Source organism: Equus przewalskii, chromosome 14, assembly GCF_037783145.1.
Source record: "Equus przewalskii isolate Varuska chromosome 14, EquPr2, whole genome shotgun sequence".
Classification (NCBI taxonomy): Eukaryota; Metazoa; Chordata; class Mammalia; order Perissodactyla; family Equidae; genus Equus; species Equus przewalskii.
In genome coordinates this window covers 9,753,072-9,775,276 of record NC_091844.1, presented here as the reverse complement: position 1 = coordinate 9,775,276, position 22,205 = coordinate 9,753,072, and the positions used below count along the sequence as shown (strand labels likewise).

Here is a 22,205-nt window from a genome sequence, read left to right as displayed (position 1 = left end):
CAGCACTTAGTGCAGTAGCAGAAGCATGCAACAGAGACAGTGGGACAGCAGGACTCCCAACAGCTTCCTTGCTAAGGGGAAGCTGAGTGTGGCTGAGAGCTACTTTGGAGGGAAACAATGTATGACTTCTGATATTGTCTCCTCCCTGCCCCCATTTCTCACTATGTGACCACTACAAGTCACTGACTTCTGTGCCTCAGCTTCCCTAGACAAACGGGGCACAGTAAATATGAATGGATGCTGAAGGGGCCTCTTGCAGAAAGGGTACACATGTTGGGAGAGGGCGCACACATTTGTGGCAGAGCACACCACCTGCCCTGGCCCTACCATCCTGTTTAACACTACCTCTCCCTCATGCCCACCGTCCTGAGCCTTCCACAGCTCACAGCTCTTATGCGAGAGAACACAGGCGTGTGCCTGGAGCCAAACACAGCTGCACACGGGGAGACTTGCACTAAAGCTTCCTGATGGGAGCATTAATAGTGCAGGGGAGAATTTAATAAATTTAGTACGGGCCCATTGCCTGATGTGCTTGAGGGTCATTTTTTCTGCACTTCCCAGTTGAAGAAATCAGTCTGAAGTACCATTTTCAACACATCGCTAAATCACACTCCCTTTCTCAAGGATCTACAAGGACCTCCTACTGCCTCTCCAACGAAGTCTGAATTCCTCAGGCTGCTGTTCGAGGGCATCCATCATCTTACAGTCATCTTTCATTGCCGCAACAGCTACAATGTACCTCCCACTTTACAAATATTATCTAGCTTAATCCGTACAGATAGGAAATATTATCACCCCTAATCTATAGATGAGGCTCAGAGAGGTTAAGCGACCTGTCTAAAGCTGCAGTGCTACCAGGCACTACCAAGACTAGATCCTTATTTGTCGAGGTTTAAAGACCAAATTCTCTCCCCTGCTGCTTTGCCCAACCTCCCAGTACGCTCCGGTGGAGCCTCATGACAGGAAGATCTCATTCTTTTGAGAAATGTTGGTGTTCAACCTAAAATGATAGAATTAGATTTGATTTTTGGAGAATACCACTAACTCTCCAAGCAATACCTGTGGCCCTCTATTATCCTCAACTGCATAGGCTTTTGATGTTCATGTTTGTTTCACATGTATATGTCTTGTGTCTTCAACAAAGTCAAACACCTCTCTCAGGCAGGGGCCAGGTCGCTGTTTCTTTGTATCCCTTGCAGTGTCTGTAATAGGTTAGGAAGACAGACTGCTATGACTCTCCTCCTGATAAGAACTCACAATGGGCTGTCGCTCAAATTGTATCATTTATTCCTCAGAACAATCTCATAGACTAGGCAGGACGGGAATATCTGCCATTTTGGGGATGAGGCAATTGTGGCCAAGGAAGCTTAAACGGTTAAGCGGCAGTGCAGGAGGGAAAACTCAGGGCTTGGGATTCTCCTCCACCGGCATGCTGCTGGCTCTGGTCCGCTTCCTGAACCATTCACTCAGGTTTCTGCCCAGTGGTTTTGTTTGCTTTCTCGCTTGCTGTGTTATATTTTCAGCCACGACCCTCCTCCCTGATTAATCTTCCCTCTGATTCACGCATAACCTCTCCACCGAGTACCTTAGTGTCTGCTTCATCTATATCCTCCATAGCACTCATTGCCAGGTACCCCATAGGTGCCTAATTAAGGAGAAGCTTGTTGAACCAATGAGTAACTTCCATCACATTTCTGCTGATTTTCAAGAACAATCTAGGGCAGTATTTTCCAAAATAGGGTTTTAGTTCATATATTCCATGAAGAAAGGTTTCCATGGTCAGGTAAATTTGGGAAATGCCACAATGGAAACAGCTTACAGGAGCAATATTACAGCCTGGGCAATGCCCTATTATAGTAAAGAGACGGGTTACACCTACTTTATCCTGGCACTCCTCAAAACACGTGACCAGGCTCCTTTTCTCCCATGTGGTACCAAGTACTTAGGGAACACTGGTCCAGGGAGCTCTGTGTGCTGAGGTAAACGTGCTAGCTGAGCGAAGGTGCTCTCCCCCAGTAAAGCCCTGACAGGAAAGGATGTACCAGGCCAGGAAAGAAGATAAAACTCAAGTGAAAAAAATGAGGCTGAGAATAACTAAGCAAATGTCAGACCATAGCGAAGGGCTCTGCAGTGATGGAAATATTGCTTGGAGCAGCTCTGCCGTGCGAGCTTGCAGATACGGCATTATACTATGGTGACTCATGTAAAATGCAGTGGCTTTCTCCAACCACAGCCATAAAGAACAGCTCAGAGGAAACTCAGCTGAGCCAAGTGGGTTTCCAGCCATGGCACAGGACGGGGAGAATGCAGGTGGCTTGGACCATCGCGAGTGCTTCCTCCTATTCCCACGTCAGGATGTTACCAGTGGGGGAAGTGAGGGCCAGAAACACTTTGCTGCAAAGCAGCGTCAATCGGTCTGCACAGCAGAATGTGCGGCGTGAGGCCATCCAAAGCCTGAGTGTCCTGTAGGGCTCAGGATAAAGAGTCTTAGTGCTCTCTATAAGGTGACCTGGGCCAGCTCAGTCACAGCCAAACAGTGACACTGAGCAGGGTCAGCCAGATAATGTCACTTACTGTCTTTGCAATTTTCATTCTGCAAACTCATTTTATTTCTAAAGGGTGTATGTCTGTATTAATCTTGTGAAAAACGTTAAACGAAATGTTACTTTTATGCCAACTAATACATTCCTTTCCAACAAAAAGGAGTAACATGCAGCGTGGCTAACACAGCTCTTGCTACTTGCTACTTCTCATTCCCTCTGAGTAGAGAAGCAAAGAATTGAAAATTCTAATTGGCCTCAGGCAACTTAAACTTTAGGCCTGCTTTAGTAGACTCACGCTCCCTCCTTAGCCAGGGGCCTCTGTTAGCTGCTGGAAGAAAAGGCAAGAGCTTCCTTTCATCACCAAGAAGTTCAAGTCTTTGTAATTATCTCAGTGACATTTAGAGAGAATTTGCTTACAGCACTTTCTAACTGTACTTCTCCTCGGCTGGGTTTCAGCCTCCTTCAGGAGCTCCAACATTCACATTTCAGCATGCAAATGAGACTCCACATTCACGAATTTAACCTTCAAAGTCACAAAGAAGAGCCTGCATGGGGGGTCTTCACAGACACTAACACGTTTTATCCACCTCCACTGCGCCCCTGGCTCTTGCAATGTCTCTGGAATCCAGTTATTTCTTAAAACTAAATATTCTGGAGTTTCTCAACAAATTGTAGCACAAAGCTGGCTTTGAAGAAGCCTGTTTAACTCCTCAGTCTTATTTAACTCTTATATATTTTTTGTTTCAAATGATTCCCATTAGAACGTCAGTTCTAGGAAGACTGGGACCTTTTCTGTCACATAATTGCTGTATCTCAGAGCCAGGCACCATATCTATGGCAGATGCTTAGTAAATATTTGTTGAATGAATGCTGAATGAATGAATGAAATTATGAAGAAGGCCTAATAATTCCGTTTCTAGGAAAAGTCAACCTATGGCTTTTATAGGTTAATGTTGCCTAGAGCCTTCCCCTCCTGTAGGTAGACAGAGAGAGACAGTGTGGGGAGTGGGGCTCATGGAAAGGAGACAAAAATGCAGGAGAGATGGAGAGAGGCCTTATTTCAGGATGAATGGGGAGCTTCTGGGGCAGAGCAGAAAGGCGCTGGAGAAGAAATGAGGAGTGTGGGGAAATAAAACCTCCCTGGGTGCTCAGTGCCCTGCAGCCAGCTTCAGCCTCCTGAGAGGAGAGTGGAAGGGGAAGAGCCTGAGGGAACGTAAGAGCCACTCTGTGAACCTCAGACAGAAACCCCACTGCTTTCGGGTGGGATAACGTCCCACGGCACAGGCAGAAAAGCTGGAAGCAGGCATTGTGTTGGCTCTTAATGTGCTCCCCTCTCACTGCCACGGTTTGTAGACTGACTTTGGTTTCATTTCAGAGCCTATTTAGAAATTTGGGCTCCAAAGTGGTACAGAGGGTTGTAGGTAAAAAATCAAATCCTACGATCCATGGTAATGTCAAATGTTTACACACGCAAGAAGAAACTGTCTTTTATTCCTTCTTTAGAAATCAAAGCCTACCCTCACAGATCCAGACTTGAGCAGTTTGCTCTCAACCCTCTCCCAAGATCTCCATACTCTGAATTACTATTTAATTTTCCCCTTTCCCCTTTCAAGTAGAAATAGCGATGGTTTTTATTGGTACCTTGTAATGTTTTTACATGAGGCACCTAAATCTTCCACACAGATACTCATCATAGCTATAAAAGGTTTCATTATTATTTGTAGGTTGATGCTAATTTTTCTTTTCATATTTTCACAAAGAAAACACAGTTAAGAAGGTTTTATTAATATTTATAGCCCTTGTCCTTCTGATCCGTGGCAAACTGCAAAAAGGTAAGATTCTAACCATGTCTAATCTATGAAACTCCTTTCCCTATAATTTATGGTGGCCACACTTCCCAGGCGGTGAACTGCCCTGCCTGCTTACTGCCTCTGCCGACCCTTAGGGAGACCCGATCCATAGGTTATTTCCAGTCAGTGATGTATACAGCATACTTGGAAACTTTTGGGAGGCAGGATAGAGATTTTTGGACAATGAAAGATGAAGTTTCTGTACTTCAAAGGAAGCTCTGTAACTGGAACTATGAGGAGGGGACAGAGTGGGGAAAATGATGAGCCCAAACAAATCCAGATGGGCCACCAAGGGGTGGTGGCCTCAGGGGTCACTGCTGGCAGGCCAGTCCTCCTGTCACAGCACGGAGGCTGGGGGAGGGGGGCAGGTGTGAGAACCAGGGCTCCTGGGTTTCCTGTCCTCACGGGGAGAGACGCATGCAGGGGAAGGGCCCCGGGGCCAGTGTGGCTCTTACCTCGGGGCTGGAGTAGTGGGGAGGCTTGCTGCCCTCACTCTCGCTAGAACTGCTCTCGGTCTCCGAGTCGGATCCGGAGCTGCTCTCCGAGTCGCTGGAGGAACTGTTGCCGCTGCTGCTGCTGCCGCTGCTGCTGCCCTTGCTGGGAGGCGCGGAGGCTCTGCAGTCGGCCTGCTGGACCACGGCGCTGCCGGCCCACGAGCCCCCGGGAAGGAAAGGGAAGGAAAGCCAGGTGAGCAAACACGAAACCACGACCGAGCAAGCTGTCACTCAACCAGAGGAGACAGGAGGCACGCAGTCCACACAGCTGTCAACCATCACTGGGAACCGGAAGAGCAATCATCAGGATCAAAGGCATCTTAATGGTTAAAAAAAACTCATATATATGAATAAAATTGAGAATGAAAGTTGGAGCCCCTTGGTGGTTGGCACTAATTACTTGTGTGGCCTTTTTAGAAGGGAAGGTGGTGTAATCTCAGAATGGCTGCTGCTGTTTTGCTGCTGTTTTTGGGGAATGGCTTTTCAAATGCAGCCCCAAATCCGATCATCTTCAAAAATTCAAGGAAATCCAAAATGCCTGAAATATTTTATAAAGGATGAAAGTGTCTGTTTCCTTATTTTTAGAAATGGGCCATGAGGAAGGGCACAGTGTTATGCTCTGTGCTTTCCTGGCTGCTGGAAGGTTCTGGAGATTTGGGGACCGTCAAAGTTAGTCTTGCTTCCCGCCTCCTACTGCTCATAGAGTCGGGTGTTGCAGTTTTTACAGAGCTGGCTTGCAGTATAAATAGTAATTTTCCTTTGAGCCCTTTATTAAAGAACTGAAGAGCCATCACTTACACGTTTTTATATATTCCAGCCTTTCAAATCCCATGGCTGTACAGTGGCTTATAGCAATAGCATTTCAAATTATAGTTGACATTCATATTCCTGCTGAAATTTGACAGGAAGTTATACACTCAAATCATATACTCAAAGAGAACAGGAAAAACTGACACTTTCTAATAGTAATTAATTAGGCACAAAAATTCAAACAGCGTGCATCCACCCAAAGAGTGTTTGAGCCAAAAAGAAAGCTTCGGTACTCACATAATAGTCAACATCTTCAAAGTCCTTTATTAATTGCATTGAAACACACCTGAATCTGTTCTGTGGAGCTTAAATTCTAAACCCGGAAAAGGCAGTGATCCCTTTTTCCTGTTGAGTCAGCAAATATCTGCTTGCCCCTGCCAATTGTGACCACGGCTTCAAGAGGAGTGCATATCAGTGAAGGCCAGGCTCCGGCGGAGCTGGTCAGAGCTAACGGCCTCAAGTACAAGGAAGCCTGAACAAGGTAACAGACCCTTTTCACCCGCCCCTTAAATCTTTGACAGATGCTTCGCCCAAGGACAGATTCTCATAAATCTTCAGTGTGGGGGTGGGGTTAATGCTCATTGGAGCCCTGCTTCTCCTAGAAGAATGAGCAGATAGAAGAAACTATCTCGCAGGATATATCTGAAGATGCAAACACCTTTGTTGAACTGCAGGGTTAGGGAAAAATGGAGTTTGAACATAATCTTCCCTAGTGGTTTCTATTTCTTCCACCAATGCCATGGTCCATACCCAGTGTCTGACCAAATTCTTCAACCTCAGACACCACCTGCACGTTCATGCCTTGCCTGAGCCGCAGTGATTTCTTTTCCGGCCTGTCATTTGTTTCTGGTGTTGAGAGAGGAATCCTGGATCTTTCCATAGAGGTGGGGAGGGAAGGTTAGTGATCAAAGGGCTGTAATATTTCTTTCTTCCCTGATGAACTAAAATCCATCTTTCCTGTTGGCTGAGTCGAGATGGCCACTATCAATGGAGTCATAAAAAAAAGACTCTCAGATTCTGAGCAAACATGAACATCTGGGATCCATGTTCGAGTTTGTCAGTAGGCCCCCAAAACACTGGGGAAATAACTCCAAAAAACAATCCCCCTCCCAAAACCCTAAAACCCAAAAAAGCAAAGCAACACATGATGAGGAGAGAGATATGTCTCCTGCCACACTCTGGAATGGCACTTGCTGACGACTGGGAAATAAATGAAGATGAATGAAGAGCATTTTGATTGGTTTCCTATGACGGTCAAAGGCTCTAATCACCGAGCAGTACATTCTTCCTGCTCTAATTCAAACAACAAAGAACGTGTGAGGCTGATGTGTGGGTACCTGGGCGGTGTGTGTGCAGCACAAGCAGCAATGCATGTGGAGTTCCCTGGGGCTTGTACCGCAAAGTGACTGACTGTCTTTTGAAAAGCAGGACTTTAATTTCTGGGGAAATGTCCAATAAACAGTTGCGGGGCTGCCTTCTTTTCATGACCGCGGTCCTATAGTAAGGAGACGCATGAGCCCAAGGGGACAGAATCTCTGATCTGAACTAGACCGACAGAAAAGCCTACTACATTTATGTTTTCCTTCCTTAAATTAGGAAAGTCACTTAAAATGACAGTTTTACTGGCATAACTATTATTTGTTTTTAAAACAGCTCAGAGAGCCAAGAATTTTGGGTTTTTCTTCATGCTTTGCTTGGAAGGGCTGCGAGGCATACGATGCCTCTGGGGTCAGGATTGAATATATTCATGTTTCAATGATCCGGGTAGAGAATATGTCACCAGAAACAATCCATGTCAAGGATGGGGGCCTGGAAGGGCTCCGGCGGCTCCAGGTGTGGGATGGAGGTAACAATCCCTCCCTCCACCAAGGCTGCCTCATTAGCTAGTCTTTCTGGGGGTTCTTGGGGGCAACCGGTGTTTTGGGCCTCAGCACGGTGACTGCGCTTGCCATGAGTGCATGCAGCTGCCTTGCCTCTGTTGGGGTAGCTGCAGCAGTGGGGGTGACAGGATAAAGTCGCGGAAGTGGGGGATGCTCCTCCCTGCGGACCAGCACTAAGGAAACGATGGGCTGGGTGAAGCCAGGAGGGCTCTCTGGAGTCACAGAATAAAGAAGATGAAAACCGCATATCAGAAAGACCTTCCTGAAAGAAGACTTCAGGCTTTACATATTTAAAATTGCCAATGGAAAATTTTAGTGTGCCAACTAGCTGTCATGTCACCATACCAAAGAGGTTATAAAAATTAATTAAAAATTAACCTTTTCCTGAAATAACACGGATTGATTGACATGATGACACAGCTCTGGGCAATTTTTAGGAGAGTTCTTGGATCCTATGCCATTTCAGGAACATAGTGCCATCGAACCTGCAGACGTGAAAACACTACCGAGATCATGGAATAAAAGTCCATGTGTCACCAAACTTAGCACAGTGCCTGGGACACAACAGGCCTTCACGTGCGATTACTGAATGAAAAAATCAACAGGAAAAAATCCAACGTTGGGTTAATGAGTTAAAAAAAAAGGATTTAACTTTCAAAAAGGTTACAATCTCTCTTTTCCAATAAAAAAAATATTTAAGGGGATTTCAGCACTTCTTATGCTCTTCCAATTTTAACACTTCTTGCTGTCAGAGAATAGTTCTTTCAATGTACTCTGAAGCTCACCTGCTATAATTTAAGCACAGTTCTCTCTTGGGTGGTTTATTGACTTTTTGTATTTCGCGTCCATGGAATGTTTTGCTGGTTTTCTGAGTGGTCAAGAACAAACACACCTTTGAGAGAGTCGCAGCTTTATTCTACATGATCTGCTTGCTGTGTCCCTTCCTTTGGCTGCAGTGACACATTCCTTTCAGAATCTGGCCTGGGCTAAGACAGAATATAGACAGTAACAGAAAAGATCTGGAACCTAAATGACAAATCCTGAATGTCACAGTCAAGGGTACTCCTGCCTGCCAAGCATACTGTGGGGCCGGGATAAATATCCAAAGTTATCCACAAGCTGTCAACTAACAAGTAACTTGGAGGCAGGCTCTCTGCCTGGCTGGCACCTGGTGAATAGTGCGATACCCAGCACAGTGCCTCGCAATCTGTGGGCATCCACTCGTATTAGCCGAATGATAGTATTTTAGAAGAGGCTACAACACCTTCTCACTCAACATCCTGGATGAACTCAGCAAATGCTTGACTTCCAAACTAATCAGTGCCCTGGCAACAGTATTCCTTTATTGATGGGATCTTTATTGATATTAATTATCTAAAACTATAACCACATTATGAGAAGTGAAAATGGTAAAAGCTGGCATAAGGAAGTTCACTGTTGGAATTATCTTCCAAAAAACAAAACTGATAGGACTGTCAGTCCAATACTAAATTTTTTTGTTTGCTCTGCGATACCATCAGGAACAATTCTTTTGTTACACATGCCTTTTTGAAGCTCTGCAGGGTCTGGCCTCAATCAGATCTCCAGCTTCACCTCAGTGGGTCTATCCCTAAACCTCAGACATAATAAATTTCTCATCATTTTGACAATCTGTGTCTGCTCATAGCTGAGTGCCCCGCTGAACATGCTATTTTCTGCACCCGAAAGTCCTCTCTCCCTTTCTTCTTCTGTTACCTCCTACTCACTCTCCAGGACTGAGTTGCAATGTTACCGTATTCTGTAAAGTTTCTCCCAACTTCCCAGGCATAACTGATGTTTCCTTCTCTGAGCCCCTTTAGCACATTGCCCATTTCTCTATTGTAGCTCTTACCATATTAAGGATAGGAATTATCTAATTTGTCTGTGTATCCCCAGAGCTAGCAGGGATCTGGCACAAACAGATTCTCAACAAATATTGATTAAATGAATAAAAGAAAAGAAAAATGATCCTTGAAACAGTGTGTAAGTCAAAGTGTTTTGTTATACTATGAAGTAGCCCATGAGATGTTCATATACACACATACATATATTTTTCTATTGCTTTGGGGCTGCTGAGGATTTCATGCAACTAATAACTTTAGAAAGCTACCATCTACATTACAGCTGAAAATTGAAAACCTACAGAGGCCAGGCAGGTAGCATAAATGAGTAAAGTGTCCAAGTATGAGAAACCCAAACGCCTAACATGTGATGATAAATGACAGCGGATGCCTGGCTCCCCAGGCGGAAAGGGGTCAGAGTAGAGAGTCCCATTTGGTCTAATGCTTCCCCCTCAGGCCAGCATATCTCTGCCATGTGGGAATGAGAGCCCACTGTGACCAAATCCTTTGATTTTTTCAGAGGAAGCCCCAAACCCTGATATTTCAATCAAATTTCCTAATTTTAAATGCCAGTAAATAATCTGAAAAGTTTTAACAATGAAAGGTTCATTGTATTTTAGCAATGATACTCATTTACAGGTCACATGAGGCCTGTGGAGCACCAGTTAGAGACCTTTGATCTATGTCCTATTATTACATATTCTGAAATCTTCAGATGGTTCCATTTAAAGGAAAGAGACACAGAGAGACCCGCAACCACGAGTTTTACCTCTTTCTGAGATTTAGATTAGCAGGGACACACAAGAGGTTAATCAAATACACTTACTCTCTCAGCCTATTTATTTAAAGTTTTTTATATCTTGAAATAATTACTAATTCACCAGAAGTTACAAAAATAGTAGAGATTTGCCATGTACCCCTTACCCAGTTTCTCCCATGGCTATAACTTATGTAAGTATACCACAATATCAAACCCAGAAAACTGACAATTGTACAATGTGTGTCTAGTTCTATGTCATTTTATCACATGAGTAGAGTCATGTAACCACCATCACAACCAAGGTACAGAACTGTTTCGTCATCACAAGGATCCCCCTCATGACACTCCTTTAGAGTCACACCTGCCTCTTAGCCCCTCACCATTCCCAAACCCTGGGAATCACTAATCTGTTTTGCAACTCTAAAATTTTGCCATTTAAAAAATGTTATATGAACGGAATTATACAGTGAGTCTTTTCTTAAATGAGATTTATTTTATCAGTTTTTGGTTCACGTATTTTTCAACTCTGTTGTTTGGTGCATACACATTTAAGACCACTTGGTGTTCTTGGTGTCTACTTGGTGGCTTGACTCTTTTACCGATACGTAATGTCCCATTATGTTCCTGGTAATTTTCCTTGCTCTGAAGTTGACTTTACTGGATAGTAGTATAGCCACTATGGCTTTCTTTGATTAATGTTTTCATGGTATATCTTTTCCATCCCTTTAGTTTCAACCTATTGTTATATTTGAATTGTGTTTCTTGTAGACAGCATATAGTTGGGTTATTTTTTTTATCCTCTCTGCCAATCTTTGTTTTTTAACTGGTGTATTTAGGCCTTTTACATTTAATATAATCATTGATACAGTTGGAGCTTAAATCCATCATTTAATTTTTGTTTTCTGTTTGATCCCTCTGTTTTCTTTTTCTTGCCTTCTGTTTCTTGAAACATGTTACAGAATTATATTTTGATTTACTTACAGTGGTTTTGAATTGATCTCTTTGTAAGTATATGTAATTTCTTAGATTTAGATAAAGATTTCTAAATCGTTTTTCTAGATGCTATATTATACATAACTTCTCACAATCTACTGGTATTATCATTTTACCAGTTTGAGTGAAGTGCAGAAAACTTGCCTTCTTAATTGTCTTAAATATTTCCCTCTCTAGATATTGAGAACCACATCAAACAACATTTCACATTTTGCTTCAACTGTCAAACACAATTTAGAAACCCAAGAGGAGAAAGAAAATTTATTGTATTTACCCTATTTTTACTCTTTCCATTGTTCTTCTTTCTTTCTTTCTATCATTTATTTTATCAAAGTTCCTTCTTTAATCATTTCCTTTCTATTTCAAAACCTCCTCTGGCTGTTCTTTTTGTAGGTTTGCTGGCAACAAATGCTCTTTCCTCTCAGAGTGTCTCCATTTGTCCTTCATTCCTAAAGGAAATTTTCAACGGATATAGGATTTTGGGTTGCCAGCTCTTTTCTTTCCATGTGCTACTTCCTTCTGGCCTCCAACGTTTCTGAGTCCAGCATCAAATTGTTTCTATTATTTTACCCTACAGGTAAGGTGTTGTTTATTTGTCACTGCTTTCAAGATTTCTTTTTTTTGGTCTTGTTTTCAGAAGTTTGATTATGTGTGTCTCAGCATGAATTTATTTGGGTGTATCTGTTTGAGGTTTGCTCAGCTTCTTGAATCTGTAGGTTTGTCTTTTGCAAAACTTGGTCCCTGAGGCTCTGTCCTTTTTTTGTCTTTAGTCTATTTTTCTCTGCTCTGTTGTTCATAGTGGCAGTTTCTATTACTCTGTCTTCAGGTTTACAAATTCTTTCCTCTGTCCTCTTTATTCTACTGTTACGCTCTTCCATTAAATTTTTAAATTTCAGTTACCGTAATTTTCAGTTCTAAAATTTCCATTTGGTTCCTTCTATCTTCTATTTCTTGTTGAGACTATTTTTTCACTTGTTTCAAGTGTCTTCTTAACTGCTCGTTGAAGCAGGTTACAATGGCTCCTTTAAAATCTTTGTCAGATATTTCTAATATTTATGTCATTTCAGTATTGCCATCTGTTGATTGTCTTTTCTCGAGGTGAGATTTCTCCAGGTTCTTGGTATAATGAGTGATTTTCCTATTGTCTCCTAAACAGTTTTAATACTATAAGACTTGGGATTTTTAAAAAAACTGCTTGTTTTAGCATGCTTTCACTAACACCACACCAACAAGGGAGGGAGCATCTCCTCACAGCTGGGCAAGAGCAGAAGAAAGTCTAGGCTTCCCACTTGGCCTTTGCTGATGAGGGGAGGGATAGGGTCATTTTTTTTCCCCACGGTGTTTGCTGGAATAGAGCAGTTATTGTCTAAAAGTTTTCTTCTTGCTAGGATACTCATTTCCTGGTCCTTAGACTAGAGACAGTTGGCTTTCCTGGAGGAATTTTTTTTAAAAAAAATCTGTGCCCGTTGGCATTGCCAGGTTGCCAGCTTCCCCAGCATTCACTCTGGGCTTTATGAGGACAAAAGAAAACCCAGGGAATTCACCAGCTTGTCTTTCCTCAGGTCTGAATTACCTAGCTGATCTGTCTTCATCTTTCAGTCTTATGTTCATTTTATATATAATGTCTAAGGATGTCAGCTGTACTTAGCAGGAGGAATGGGGAGAAGTATACCAGTCTCTTGTCCTAGAACAGGAACCACCCACGTGACAATTATCACGTGGAAATCAACCCTGTGCCAATACTTCCAGCATCCAGCTCTGTTAACTGTATCAAAAGCTGATGAATGAAACTACCACCAGGTCTTCTATAGTCCCTGCTCGTTATACTTACCCAGTCAAACTAGGAATTAATTCATTTATTTAAAAACCACTTATTATGGAAATGAAGCTCAGATTTTAAAAGTATGTGTACCAAAGCTAGAAAGGGCATGTCACTATGGATGCATATAGCCTTACAAGAAAAATGACTCAAATGAGATGAGGTTGTAAAATAGTTAAGGATAAAGAGGTGAGTACTTTAGAAATTCTGCTCAAGATAAATGACATAGGGTTATGGATGACATTGGTGTGGTCACCGTTGACAATCCACTTTGTGCCAGGTACATCAGAGCCATAGCAGCATGTGTATTGTGCTGGGCGTGTGCGTGTGAGTGGGTGTGTGTTTGGGGAGGAGGTGTTAGTGGACACTCAGCCATGTGCAGAGCCTGGAACAGAGGAGGCAGCTGCTCCCAGCTTCCCCAAGGAAAAAAGAGTAACTGTCAAAAACAGTATAGGATCATAAAAAGTAGACGAAATCAGCCATGAAAATTGCAAAGCAAGTTACAATACCACTTGTTGACAATGCAAAAACTGCACATTTTTCATCAGTCTAGGAAATCAAACAAAGAAAAGATGCAACAGTGAGTCATAACAGAGCACCCAGTACCCAAGGGGAGGGAAATAGTTACATCCCAGCGCAAAATAGTGACTCAGAGCAACGGACAATGCCTCCCGCCAGGCCCCAGACACCCGGGAATGTTTCTCTTACTTCATGCCTTTGTCTCCTCCTGTAGGGGAGGTATTATTCTGCCTCTTTATAGGTGAAGACAATAAGGTCCCTAATAAGAGACAGAACTGAGATTCTACTTCCAGAAATTTCCCCTATGAAATAATCAGGCATGTTTAAACACATTTACCCACAAGGATATACGCTCTTATGTTATTCGCAATAGGAAAGCATTTGTAAACAACCAAAATGCCCAACAAGAGAAGACTGGTTAAATAAATGATGACACACCCTCATGAGGGAATACTTTGCAGTACTATCTAGCCATTATGAACATTTTAGAACAGAATATTTATTGTCACAAAAAATTCTCACACTAAATCTGTGAGGAGATGGGCTTTCAATACGCCAGCCATCGGAGGGCAGAGAGACTGCTCAGGAATACCCAAGCGTTGCCTCTGCTTTTTCCCTGGGAGAGGATGAGGTTTTACTGACTCTGGGTTTTGCTTAAGAATCCGAGGGTCCCACTGTCTATAAACAGGCTCTCACACGGCAGAGTTAAGCACACAGATTGTGTAAGTCTTCTTGACTAGCTCTGTGAGGCCCAAGCACAAAAGGACTGAGGTGTGAGCACCCTGATGGAAGCTCTAGGGGGACCATGGATCTGTGCTGGTGCGCAGGGCACCTGGTCCAGCTCTGTGGGGCCCCTTCGCCTCAGCCGTGTCTCTGTATCCTTTGCCAAGTAAGTCGAGGACCTAACCTAACCCCACCAGGTATATCTGTGTGGTCTTTCCCCGACAGTCTGCTGGCTACCAGGCAGCATGATCATAATTACACAAAAATAGAAATACAGAGACAAAAACACTGGAAGGATATTTACTCAAATATTAACTGTGGATATTTTCGGGTGGTAGAATTATGAAGATTATAAATTTTTTGAACTTTCCTATATTTTGCAATTTTTTAATTTTTCACTAATAGAACATATGCTACTTTTTTCAAGTCTGGTTGGTTGTGGAAGATGATTCTATGAATGTATTACTAAATTTAGTATGTTAGTATTTTATTTAGGATTTTGGGAGGATCTATATTTACAGGTGAACTTGATATATGTTTACATTGATCTATTTTATATTTTGGGGGTGATTTTGGCAGGTTCTGTATCATAGTTTTAGCTTAAAAAAATAAATTGGATAGTGATTTACCTTTTTTAAGTATTCTGGAAAAGTTTAAATAGTATGAGAATTTTCTGTTCCTTGAGCGTTTAAAAGAATTTACCACCAGCAAAACCATGTGGTCCTACGGCCTTTGGAAGGCAATTCTTTGATATCTTTTACAATTTATTCCTTGGTTATTGTCCATATCTTTTTTGTCCATTTTGTTATTTTTTCCAAAAAAACTTATTTAGTTTATATTTTCAAGTTTATTTTCACAAAATTTACATAACATTCTCTTAAAATAAAAAACACTGTATCTATTATATCACCTCATCCCAAATTTTGTTTTCTATTCCCTTTTTCTTCATTATGTTTGCCAAAAGTTTATCTATTTTGAGGCTGGCCTGGTGGCATAGTAGCTAGGCTTGCATGCTCTGCTTTGGTAGCCCAGGGTTTGCAGGTTCAGATCCTGGGTGTAGACCCTGACACACCGCTCATCAAGCCATGCTGTGGTGGTGTCCCACATAGAAAATAGAGGAAGACTGGCACAGACGTTAGCTCAGGGACAATATTCTTCACCAAAAAAAAAAAACAAAACAAAACAAAAAAGCTTTTCTATTTTATTTTCAAAGAAACATCTCTTGATCTACATAATAATTCTAGTATTTTCTGGCTTTGCTTCCTTCTACATTTTTTATTACTATTATTATTGTTTTTTCAGGATTATTTTATAAAACTTCTACGAACTTTTTGAGTTGAAGGCTTATTTCAGTTGTTTTTATTCTTAATAACGCAAGCATTTGGGACTATTTAGCCTCTGAGTACTCCTATGGTTGTAGGCGATCACTCTCGTTATGCTGCATTTTTATTTTCTTTACTTTTTAAATAGATTATTGTAATAGTTTTAAGTCCTCCTTTGATCAAATAGTTATTTAGATGACTACTTTTCAAAACAGATGACATTTAAAGAGGATAAACATTACATTGAGGTCCCAAAAATAAACACAGTGGATGTAGCTTAGCATATGTGAAAACTTCAGGCAAGATGCTGGCTTCAGCCTGAAGGGGGAATCTCAGGGCTCAGGTAAGATAAAAGTGAGAAGGAAGGGCAGGCAGGATGGGATGGGAATAGGGAATGGCCTGGGGAAGGGAGTAAGGCCATAAAGAAGACTTACACAGCACTGTGCACACCCCAAATGTCCCCGAAACTCTCTGCTGGCCTTAGGGAAAGATAAAAGTCAGCAGAACCTGATACATTTCGCAGGAGAGAAATTCGGTGATATAAGAGGTCTACAAACTTGGACATAAATTACACCTCCTAACTCACTGCTGATGTTGTTGTAGTATATGAAATTCTTTCTGTTACAAACCAAAGAATCCAGAAATTCTCCTGATCAGCCAATCGGCCCATTTACATATTCCTATCAGGGAATGAGAAACTAATGCCCAAATTCTAATTTTATGAAAAGCTTTGGGTCACAAGCCTTGATCATCAATTTCAGACAACAGAGAGCATAGATGTCATCTCACGGGGCCCTTGTCATTTCCTGGATTTCCATCCTTTCTGATGTTCTGATGCTCTGCTTCCCTAGCTTACATGGGCTTGGAGAATCTGCTCAACAGCACCAGAACATTCTTGAATTTAGCATCCCTGAGTTTACAGTGTCACCACCTGACTAATGATATTTGCTAAGGAATATAAATTCTTTTGTTCTGGGTCAGTCCTGCTTTTGGATTTAGCAGATTTTCTTTCTAGGATGGGTGAAAAATCTTCTCTTCTAGATGGACCAAGACCAAAAAAGCTATGGCTTGGAGCTCTGGGTCATATTTGGAACAAAGTTTTCCTTTCAGTTGAATAAAGAACCACATGTGACCCAACTGAGGAGAAAGGCATCTCACAAATAAAGGAAGAATATAATAATGTACAAATATTTGGTTCCCAAATACTCCTGGACTTGATAGTTTTTCTGTTTCTAAAACAACATGTTATTTATGTATTTTTTACAAAAGGCCCCTAGGAGAACATTCTCTACTCAGTGATCTTCTCTGGACTGAAGGCTTCAAATGGGGTGCAGCCCTCAGGTCCCTTCTTCAGATAGACATGTTCTTGGAGGGGTCTGCAAATATCACCGGATATTTACAGAGAAACATCTGCACATCTTGTCTGTGTAATGGACAGGATTTGAGCGGGGAGTCCTGATGGGTGAGGACGCTGGGCTTGTTCCCATGTGGAATGGTTCTCTGAAAGCCCTGCACTGGTTTGGCCAGGCCGCCTCTGCACCACACAGCTAAACAAGACCAGCCTGCAGCTGCATTCCCTTCCTGTCAGTGGGCACTGTTTGAGAGCCTGTGCCAAGAAGGAGCTGCCTTCTGGCGACACAAACTTGCTTCCCTTACACTCAGGTGGGTGGTCACAGTGACACTGAGTTGAAAAGCCCTTCTTGGCGCAGAGAACATCTCAAAGCAGGGAATTCAACATCTTGCTTTTGACAGCTGGGATGGGAGCTGCAAGGTGGCAACAGCTCTAGAGGGCCTGGGCCCAGCTGCCAGAGAGCTCGAAAGACCCGCTAGCACAACTACTCCTCTGGCAGAAGGAGCTGAAACATGGATTAGGTGAAGGCCATCTGGGTGGGAGTGTGGGGAGACCGAGTGTTGAAATGGAAGGGCGCTGGCCTCTGTGAGGCTGAGCTGGCTGGCCAACGGGTGGGGAGGGCGCTCTGTGTGCGAGTGTTCACGTTCCAGCTGCTGAGAGCGAGCTGGCCACCCAGATGAGCGGCCTCAGCAGGGTTTCATTTGACCTGCGCACAAGACAAATGCAGCTCTCTGACTTGCTCAGTGTGTTTCTCCCTGACCCTGCGGCTGCTGGATGTGGGCAGGGGACCTCCCCACTTGATTACTTTTCAGCCACGTGGTCTACAATGGAATGCTGAGAAATTCCGGGCTATCATGATGTAATGCTACCCCGAGTTTCTTTCTCACGCCGCCCTCAGGGGTGGGTTGCCCAGGGACTGCTTCCAGAGATGAAATGATGTTGTGGGGACATGCAAGTCCCTCTGCACCCTACTGAGTTCCTTCCTTCAGTGTGACAGCCCTGGAAGACAGAGAGTCTATGTGAAGAGCACCTCTTGCACCTTCAAGCCATCTGAGTATTTTAAAGCAACAGCCCCTCAGAGATCCCGCCACCCATGTAACTACTTACATAGTTCTTAAATTTGCTTACATGTATTTTCAGTTCAAGGAGGCCTTTACACAGTGCAGCCCCACACTGCTGTCCTTACGGGAACTCTGTAATCCATGTGGCAATAAAAATTTACCCAAGTTCCCTGAATACTTTTTTTTAAAAAAAAGCTTCATTAAAATATAATGTATATACCACACAATTCACCCACTTAAAGTGTATAATTCAATTTGTTTTACTATATTCACAGGGCTATGCAACCATCACCACAATCTAATTTTAGAATATTTTTGTCTCGCCTAAAAGAAACCCTACACCCATTAGCAGTCAATCGCCCTTTCTCCCACCCCAAATTCCCCTTATCCCAGTCCTAAGCAACCACTAACCTATTTTCTGTTGATATGAATTTGCCTATTCTGGATATTTCATACAAATGAAAGCATACAGTACGTGGTCTTTCGTGACCAGCTTCCTTCAAGTGGCATAATGTTTTCAAGGATTGTTCCTGTCGTAGCATGTATTAGTACAATATTGCAGTTATACCATGCTTTGTTTATCCATTCATCGGATGATGACTATTGGGTTGTTTCCACTTTGGGGTTATTAGCAATAAAGCTATGAACATTTGTGCACAAGTTTTGTGTGGACATACATTTTCATTTCTCCTGGATATATACCTAGGAGTGGAATTTCTGAGTCCTACGATAACTCTATGTTTAATCTTTTGAGAAGCCGTCAGACTGTTTTCCAAAGCAGTTGCACCATTTTGCATTCCCACCAGCAGCGTATGAGGGTTCCAATTTCTGCACATTTGCCAATGCTTGTTATTGCCTAACTTTTTGTTTCTCCCCATAGTGGTGGGTGTGATGTGGGAGCTCATTTTGGCTTTGATTTGCATTTCCCTAGTGCCTAATAATGCTGAGCATCTTTTCATGTGCTGAGTGGCCATGTGTATATCTTCCTTAGAGAATACCTACTCAAATACTTTATCCTTTTAAAAACTTTATTATTGAGCTGTAATAGTTTTTTATATATTCTGGATAAAAGTCCCTTATTAGATATATAATTTGCAAATATTTTCTCCCTATCTGTGAGTTGTCTTTCACTTTTTTGATGGTATCGTTTGTAGCAAAAATATTTATAATTTTGAAGTCTAACTAATCGATATTTTCTTTTGTCACTTGTCCTTACTTAAATACTTTTAAAAGTAACAGATACTTGAATTTATATGAGTCTTTACAATTTTTCCAAGTCCCTCTTCTCAACCTCACAATAAACCTCTAAAATAGGAAAGTCAGGTATCATTACGTCCACTTTATTGGGGGCAATATAGAGAGGTTAAATTGCCTACTCAAGGTTCCACACTTACTTAGTGGAGGAGAGAAGCTGGAACCCAGGCTTGGGCTCCTAATGCTAACCTGTGTTTTCTGGGGAGCCAAACTCTCCCAGCAAGTGGGGTAAATTACAGCCTTTCTGGCCCCAGTCAGGGACATTTATATACTTTTTCCATGTGAGGCAGGATGGTGTGTAGGCTTTAGAATCAGACAGACCCAGATGGAAATTTTACCTCCTCTGCTTGCTGGCTGTGTGACCTTGGGGAAGTTCCTTAACCTCTCTGAGCTTCAGCTGCCTCATTGGTATTAAAGGGGTAATAACAGTAATCATCTCACAGGGTTGCTACGTGGACTAAATGAGAAAACATGTGTAATGTTCTTAGAATAGAGTCTAGCATATAACAAGTGCTCAATAAACATAGGTTAACGTTATTCTTTAATTACTGATAACTGTAATACTTCTTCCAACATGGTAGCCTAAATCAGTAGGCATTCCTCAAGTTAACCTGCACTCTTAACTTGCATTACCCATCTGGTCTTTTCATAGGATTATAAAATGACTGATCAGGAAGTAACCTGGGAGGTCGGCTCGTCTGACTCCCAGAAAAGAGATGGAGCGTGGTTTGCCCAAGATGACACAGCAGATGAGCTTTCCAACAGGACTTCTTAGAAGCTTCTTCTTTTATTTCCATAAACTAGCTCTTTGAGTGCAAAGCTCCAGACGCCTTGATCTTGAACAAGGTCAAAGGAGCTCCCAAGGGAAGCTGGAGGGGCCCAGAGAGATGGCAGCACCCTGATCTTGGTCTGGAATCATGTTCGGCTCCTGAAAATCCTCGTCCTAACCCAATCTCTATCTGAATAAAGCAATTCCATTTCTCTCTGTGTTTAAAGCAAATAAAGTGAGTTTCTGAACGTCAGCAGCATGTGGCGTTTAATTTGCATCTCACCAAGGAGTACAAGACTTAAGGATGATGAGCAAAAGGGATTTTTATGGAAACCAAATTACAGCACCTGAGACACAGACTGGTGGCCGCCTCAGTTCAAGCTGCGATCTTGTTAGCTGCCATAAACCACGCTGGGTTTTTTCCTTGGATAAGGACTCTCAGGGAAAATGTGTAAAACATTATTCAGGTGTTTCTGCGGGAAGCACTGTCCATAACGGCCTTTCAAGGGCTATGTAAGACAGCATAGCAGATAGACTGTCTGCTGACAGGGAAAAGGGGTCACAACCAAAATGAGCAAAACACAGTAAGGACATGCTGTGTTTCTAACTTTCCTCACTGCCATGCTCGGTTAGTGTTGAGGCCAAGTTTCTTCACTGCCTTAAGACGGCTGCTACAGTCATCACACACACATGACGATGCCTAGAGAAAGCCATATTCCTGTCTGATTCTCCTTGTTAAGCAGACCACCCTTCGTGCCTCACTGGCTTGAACTGCATCACACGCCCATGACTAAATCAGTGCCATAGCAAGGGTAAGACCACTTAGATTGGGTAAGACCAATGAATAGCCACCCCTTATGACTGGAGACTGACCAACCTCCTCTGAAGAACCTGCCACTGAGTGCAGGGTGAACCGAATAGATGTTCTCTTTGTAAGGAAGTGGAGGGTGGCTGCTGGACCGGCAATCGATGGTGTCTTCCTCATACAGAAAGTCTGCTCCATTATTGAGATCCTGGACACACACAACAAACTCAACTAGCCAGATACCTGCTACGTGACCAACACAGTTAGCGTGACAGGCCATCTCAGCTAACAGTCAAGGACAGAGCCACGCGGCCTTGAAACCTGCACACCTGCGTTCCAGTCACAGCTGTGCTAATAACTTGCTGTGGGTCGCTACATCCTCACCTATTAAGAGACAGGCTTGGACTAGAGGATGTCTAAAGTCCCTCTCACTTCCAATATCCATGGATAAATCTACAGTTAATTAAAAACAAAACCTGGTGGCCCTCATTTTAGTTACTTATCTCTAGAAATGTCTAATATCAGGATTTCTAACTATAAGCTCTGTTAATTTCTATCTTAATTCTTTTCTTTTTCCCCCACTCAGTATAATAAGCAGTGGGTAGGCCAACTGAAAAACAGAGAACGCTGGAGCCAGAAGTCATGGATGATTTGCTCCTGGTAGTTAGTCTTGAGTTGACCGTAACATGCTGTCTGGTGTTTTATTCCTGCACGTGCACGCAGGATTACTGTGTAACAGTCAAGCACATGCCAAATTCCTAGCTTTGCTACCTTCGGGAGTCTAGGTAATCACAAAGATTCCCCTGACAACAATGTACTGAGCCTCCCATATGCCAGGCGCTGTGTTGGGGCTGCAGATTTCTTATCTTACTGTGTGTAATGTGACTTCAAGGATGAGCCAAAGGCATTATCTGCCCGAAGCCAGTCACACCACAAATACTTTCCATTTTAGTTTTAGGTCGATGAGGGTTTTTCTGCCATCAAGAACGTACTGTGCACCTGCATCACACTGCTGCTTTGTGCTCACTACCTGCCTGCTACTGTTCTGAGTGTGGTGGGCACAAAAGTACCATGTTAACCCATGTCCTCAAAGTTGGAGGGCCTAGAATAACGTTTAAAAGAAGACAGTGTATATCAAGTGTGAAATTCACTCATAAAATTCTTAGTCCTCAGAGTTTAGGGACCAGGGGAATAATGAGGTCTAGAGTTTTCCGGTAGGACTCCCTGGAGGAACTGGGACCTGAGCAGAGCTCTAAGCACAAGGTCAGATTTAGCCAGCAGAATACAGAAGGGGGCAAACCGTAAGCAAAGGCATGGAACAATGGGTGGGAAGCCAGAGGGCAGCCAGGAGACAGAGATTCACAGAGGAGGGTGTGCAGGGTGGAGTGCGGGG

The 22,205-nt window shown here is 42.8% G+C and overlaps 1 protein-coding gene across 9 annotated transcripts in view; it reads right to left on the bottom strand.

Moving 5' to 3' along the window:
• AFF3 (ALF transcription elongation factor 3) overlaps positions 1 to 22,205 on the bottom strand; it is a 573,659-nt gene that overhangs the window by 40,945 nt on the left and 510,509 nt on the right. For all 9 annotated transcript variants that reach the window (XM_070573486.1, XM_070573489.1, XM_070573490.1 and 6 more), the window contains one exon: positions 4,849 to 5,035. In XM_070573486.1, coding sequence (XP_070429587.1) covers positions 4,849 to 5,035 — 187 coding nt within the window. The remainder of the gene's footprint in view (positions 1 to 4,848; positions 5,036 to 22,205) is intronic.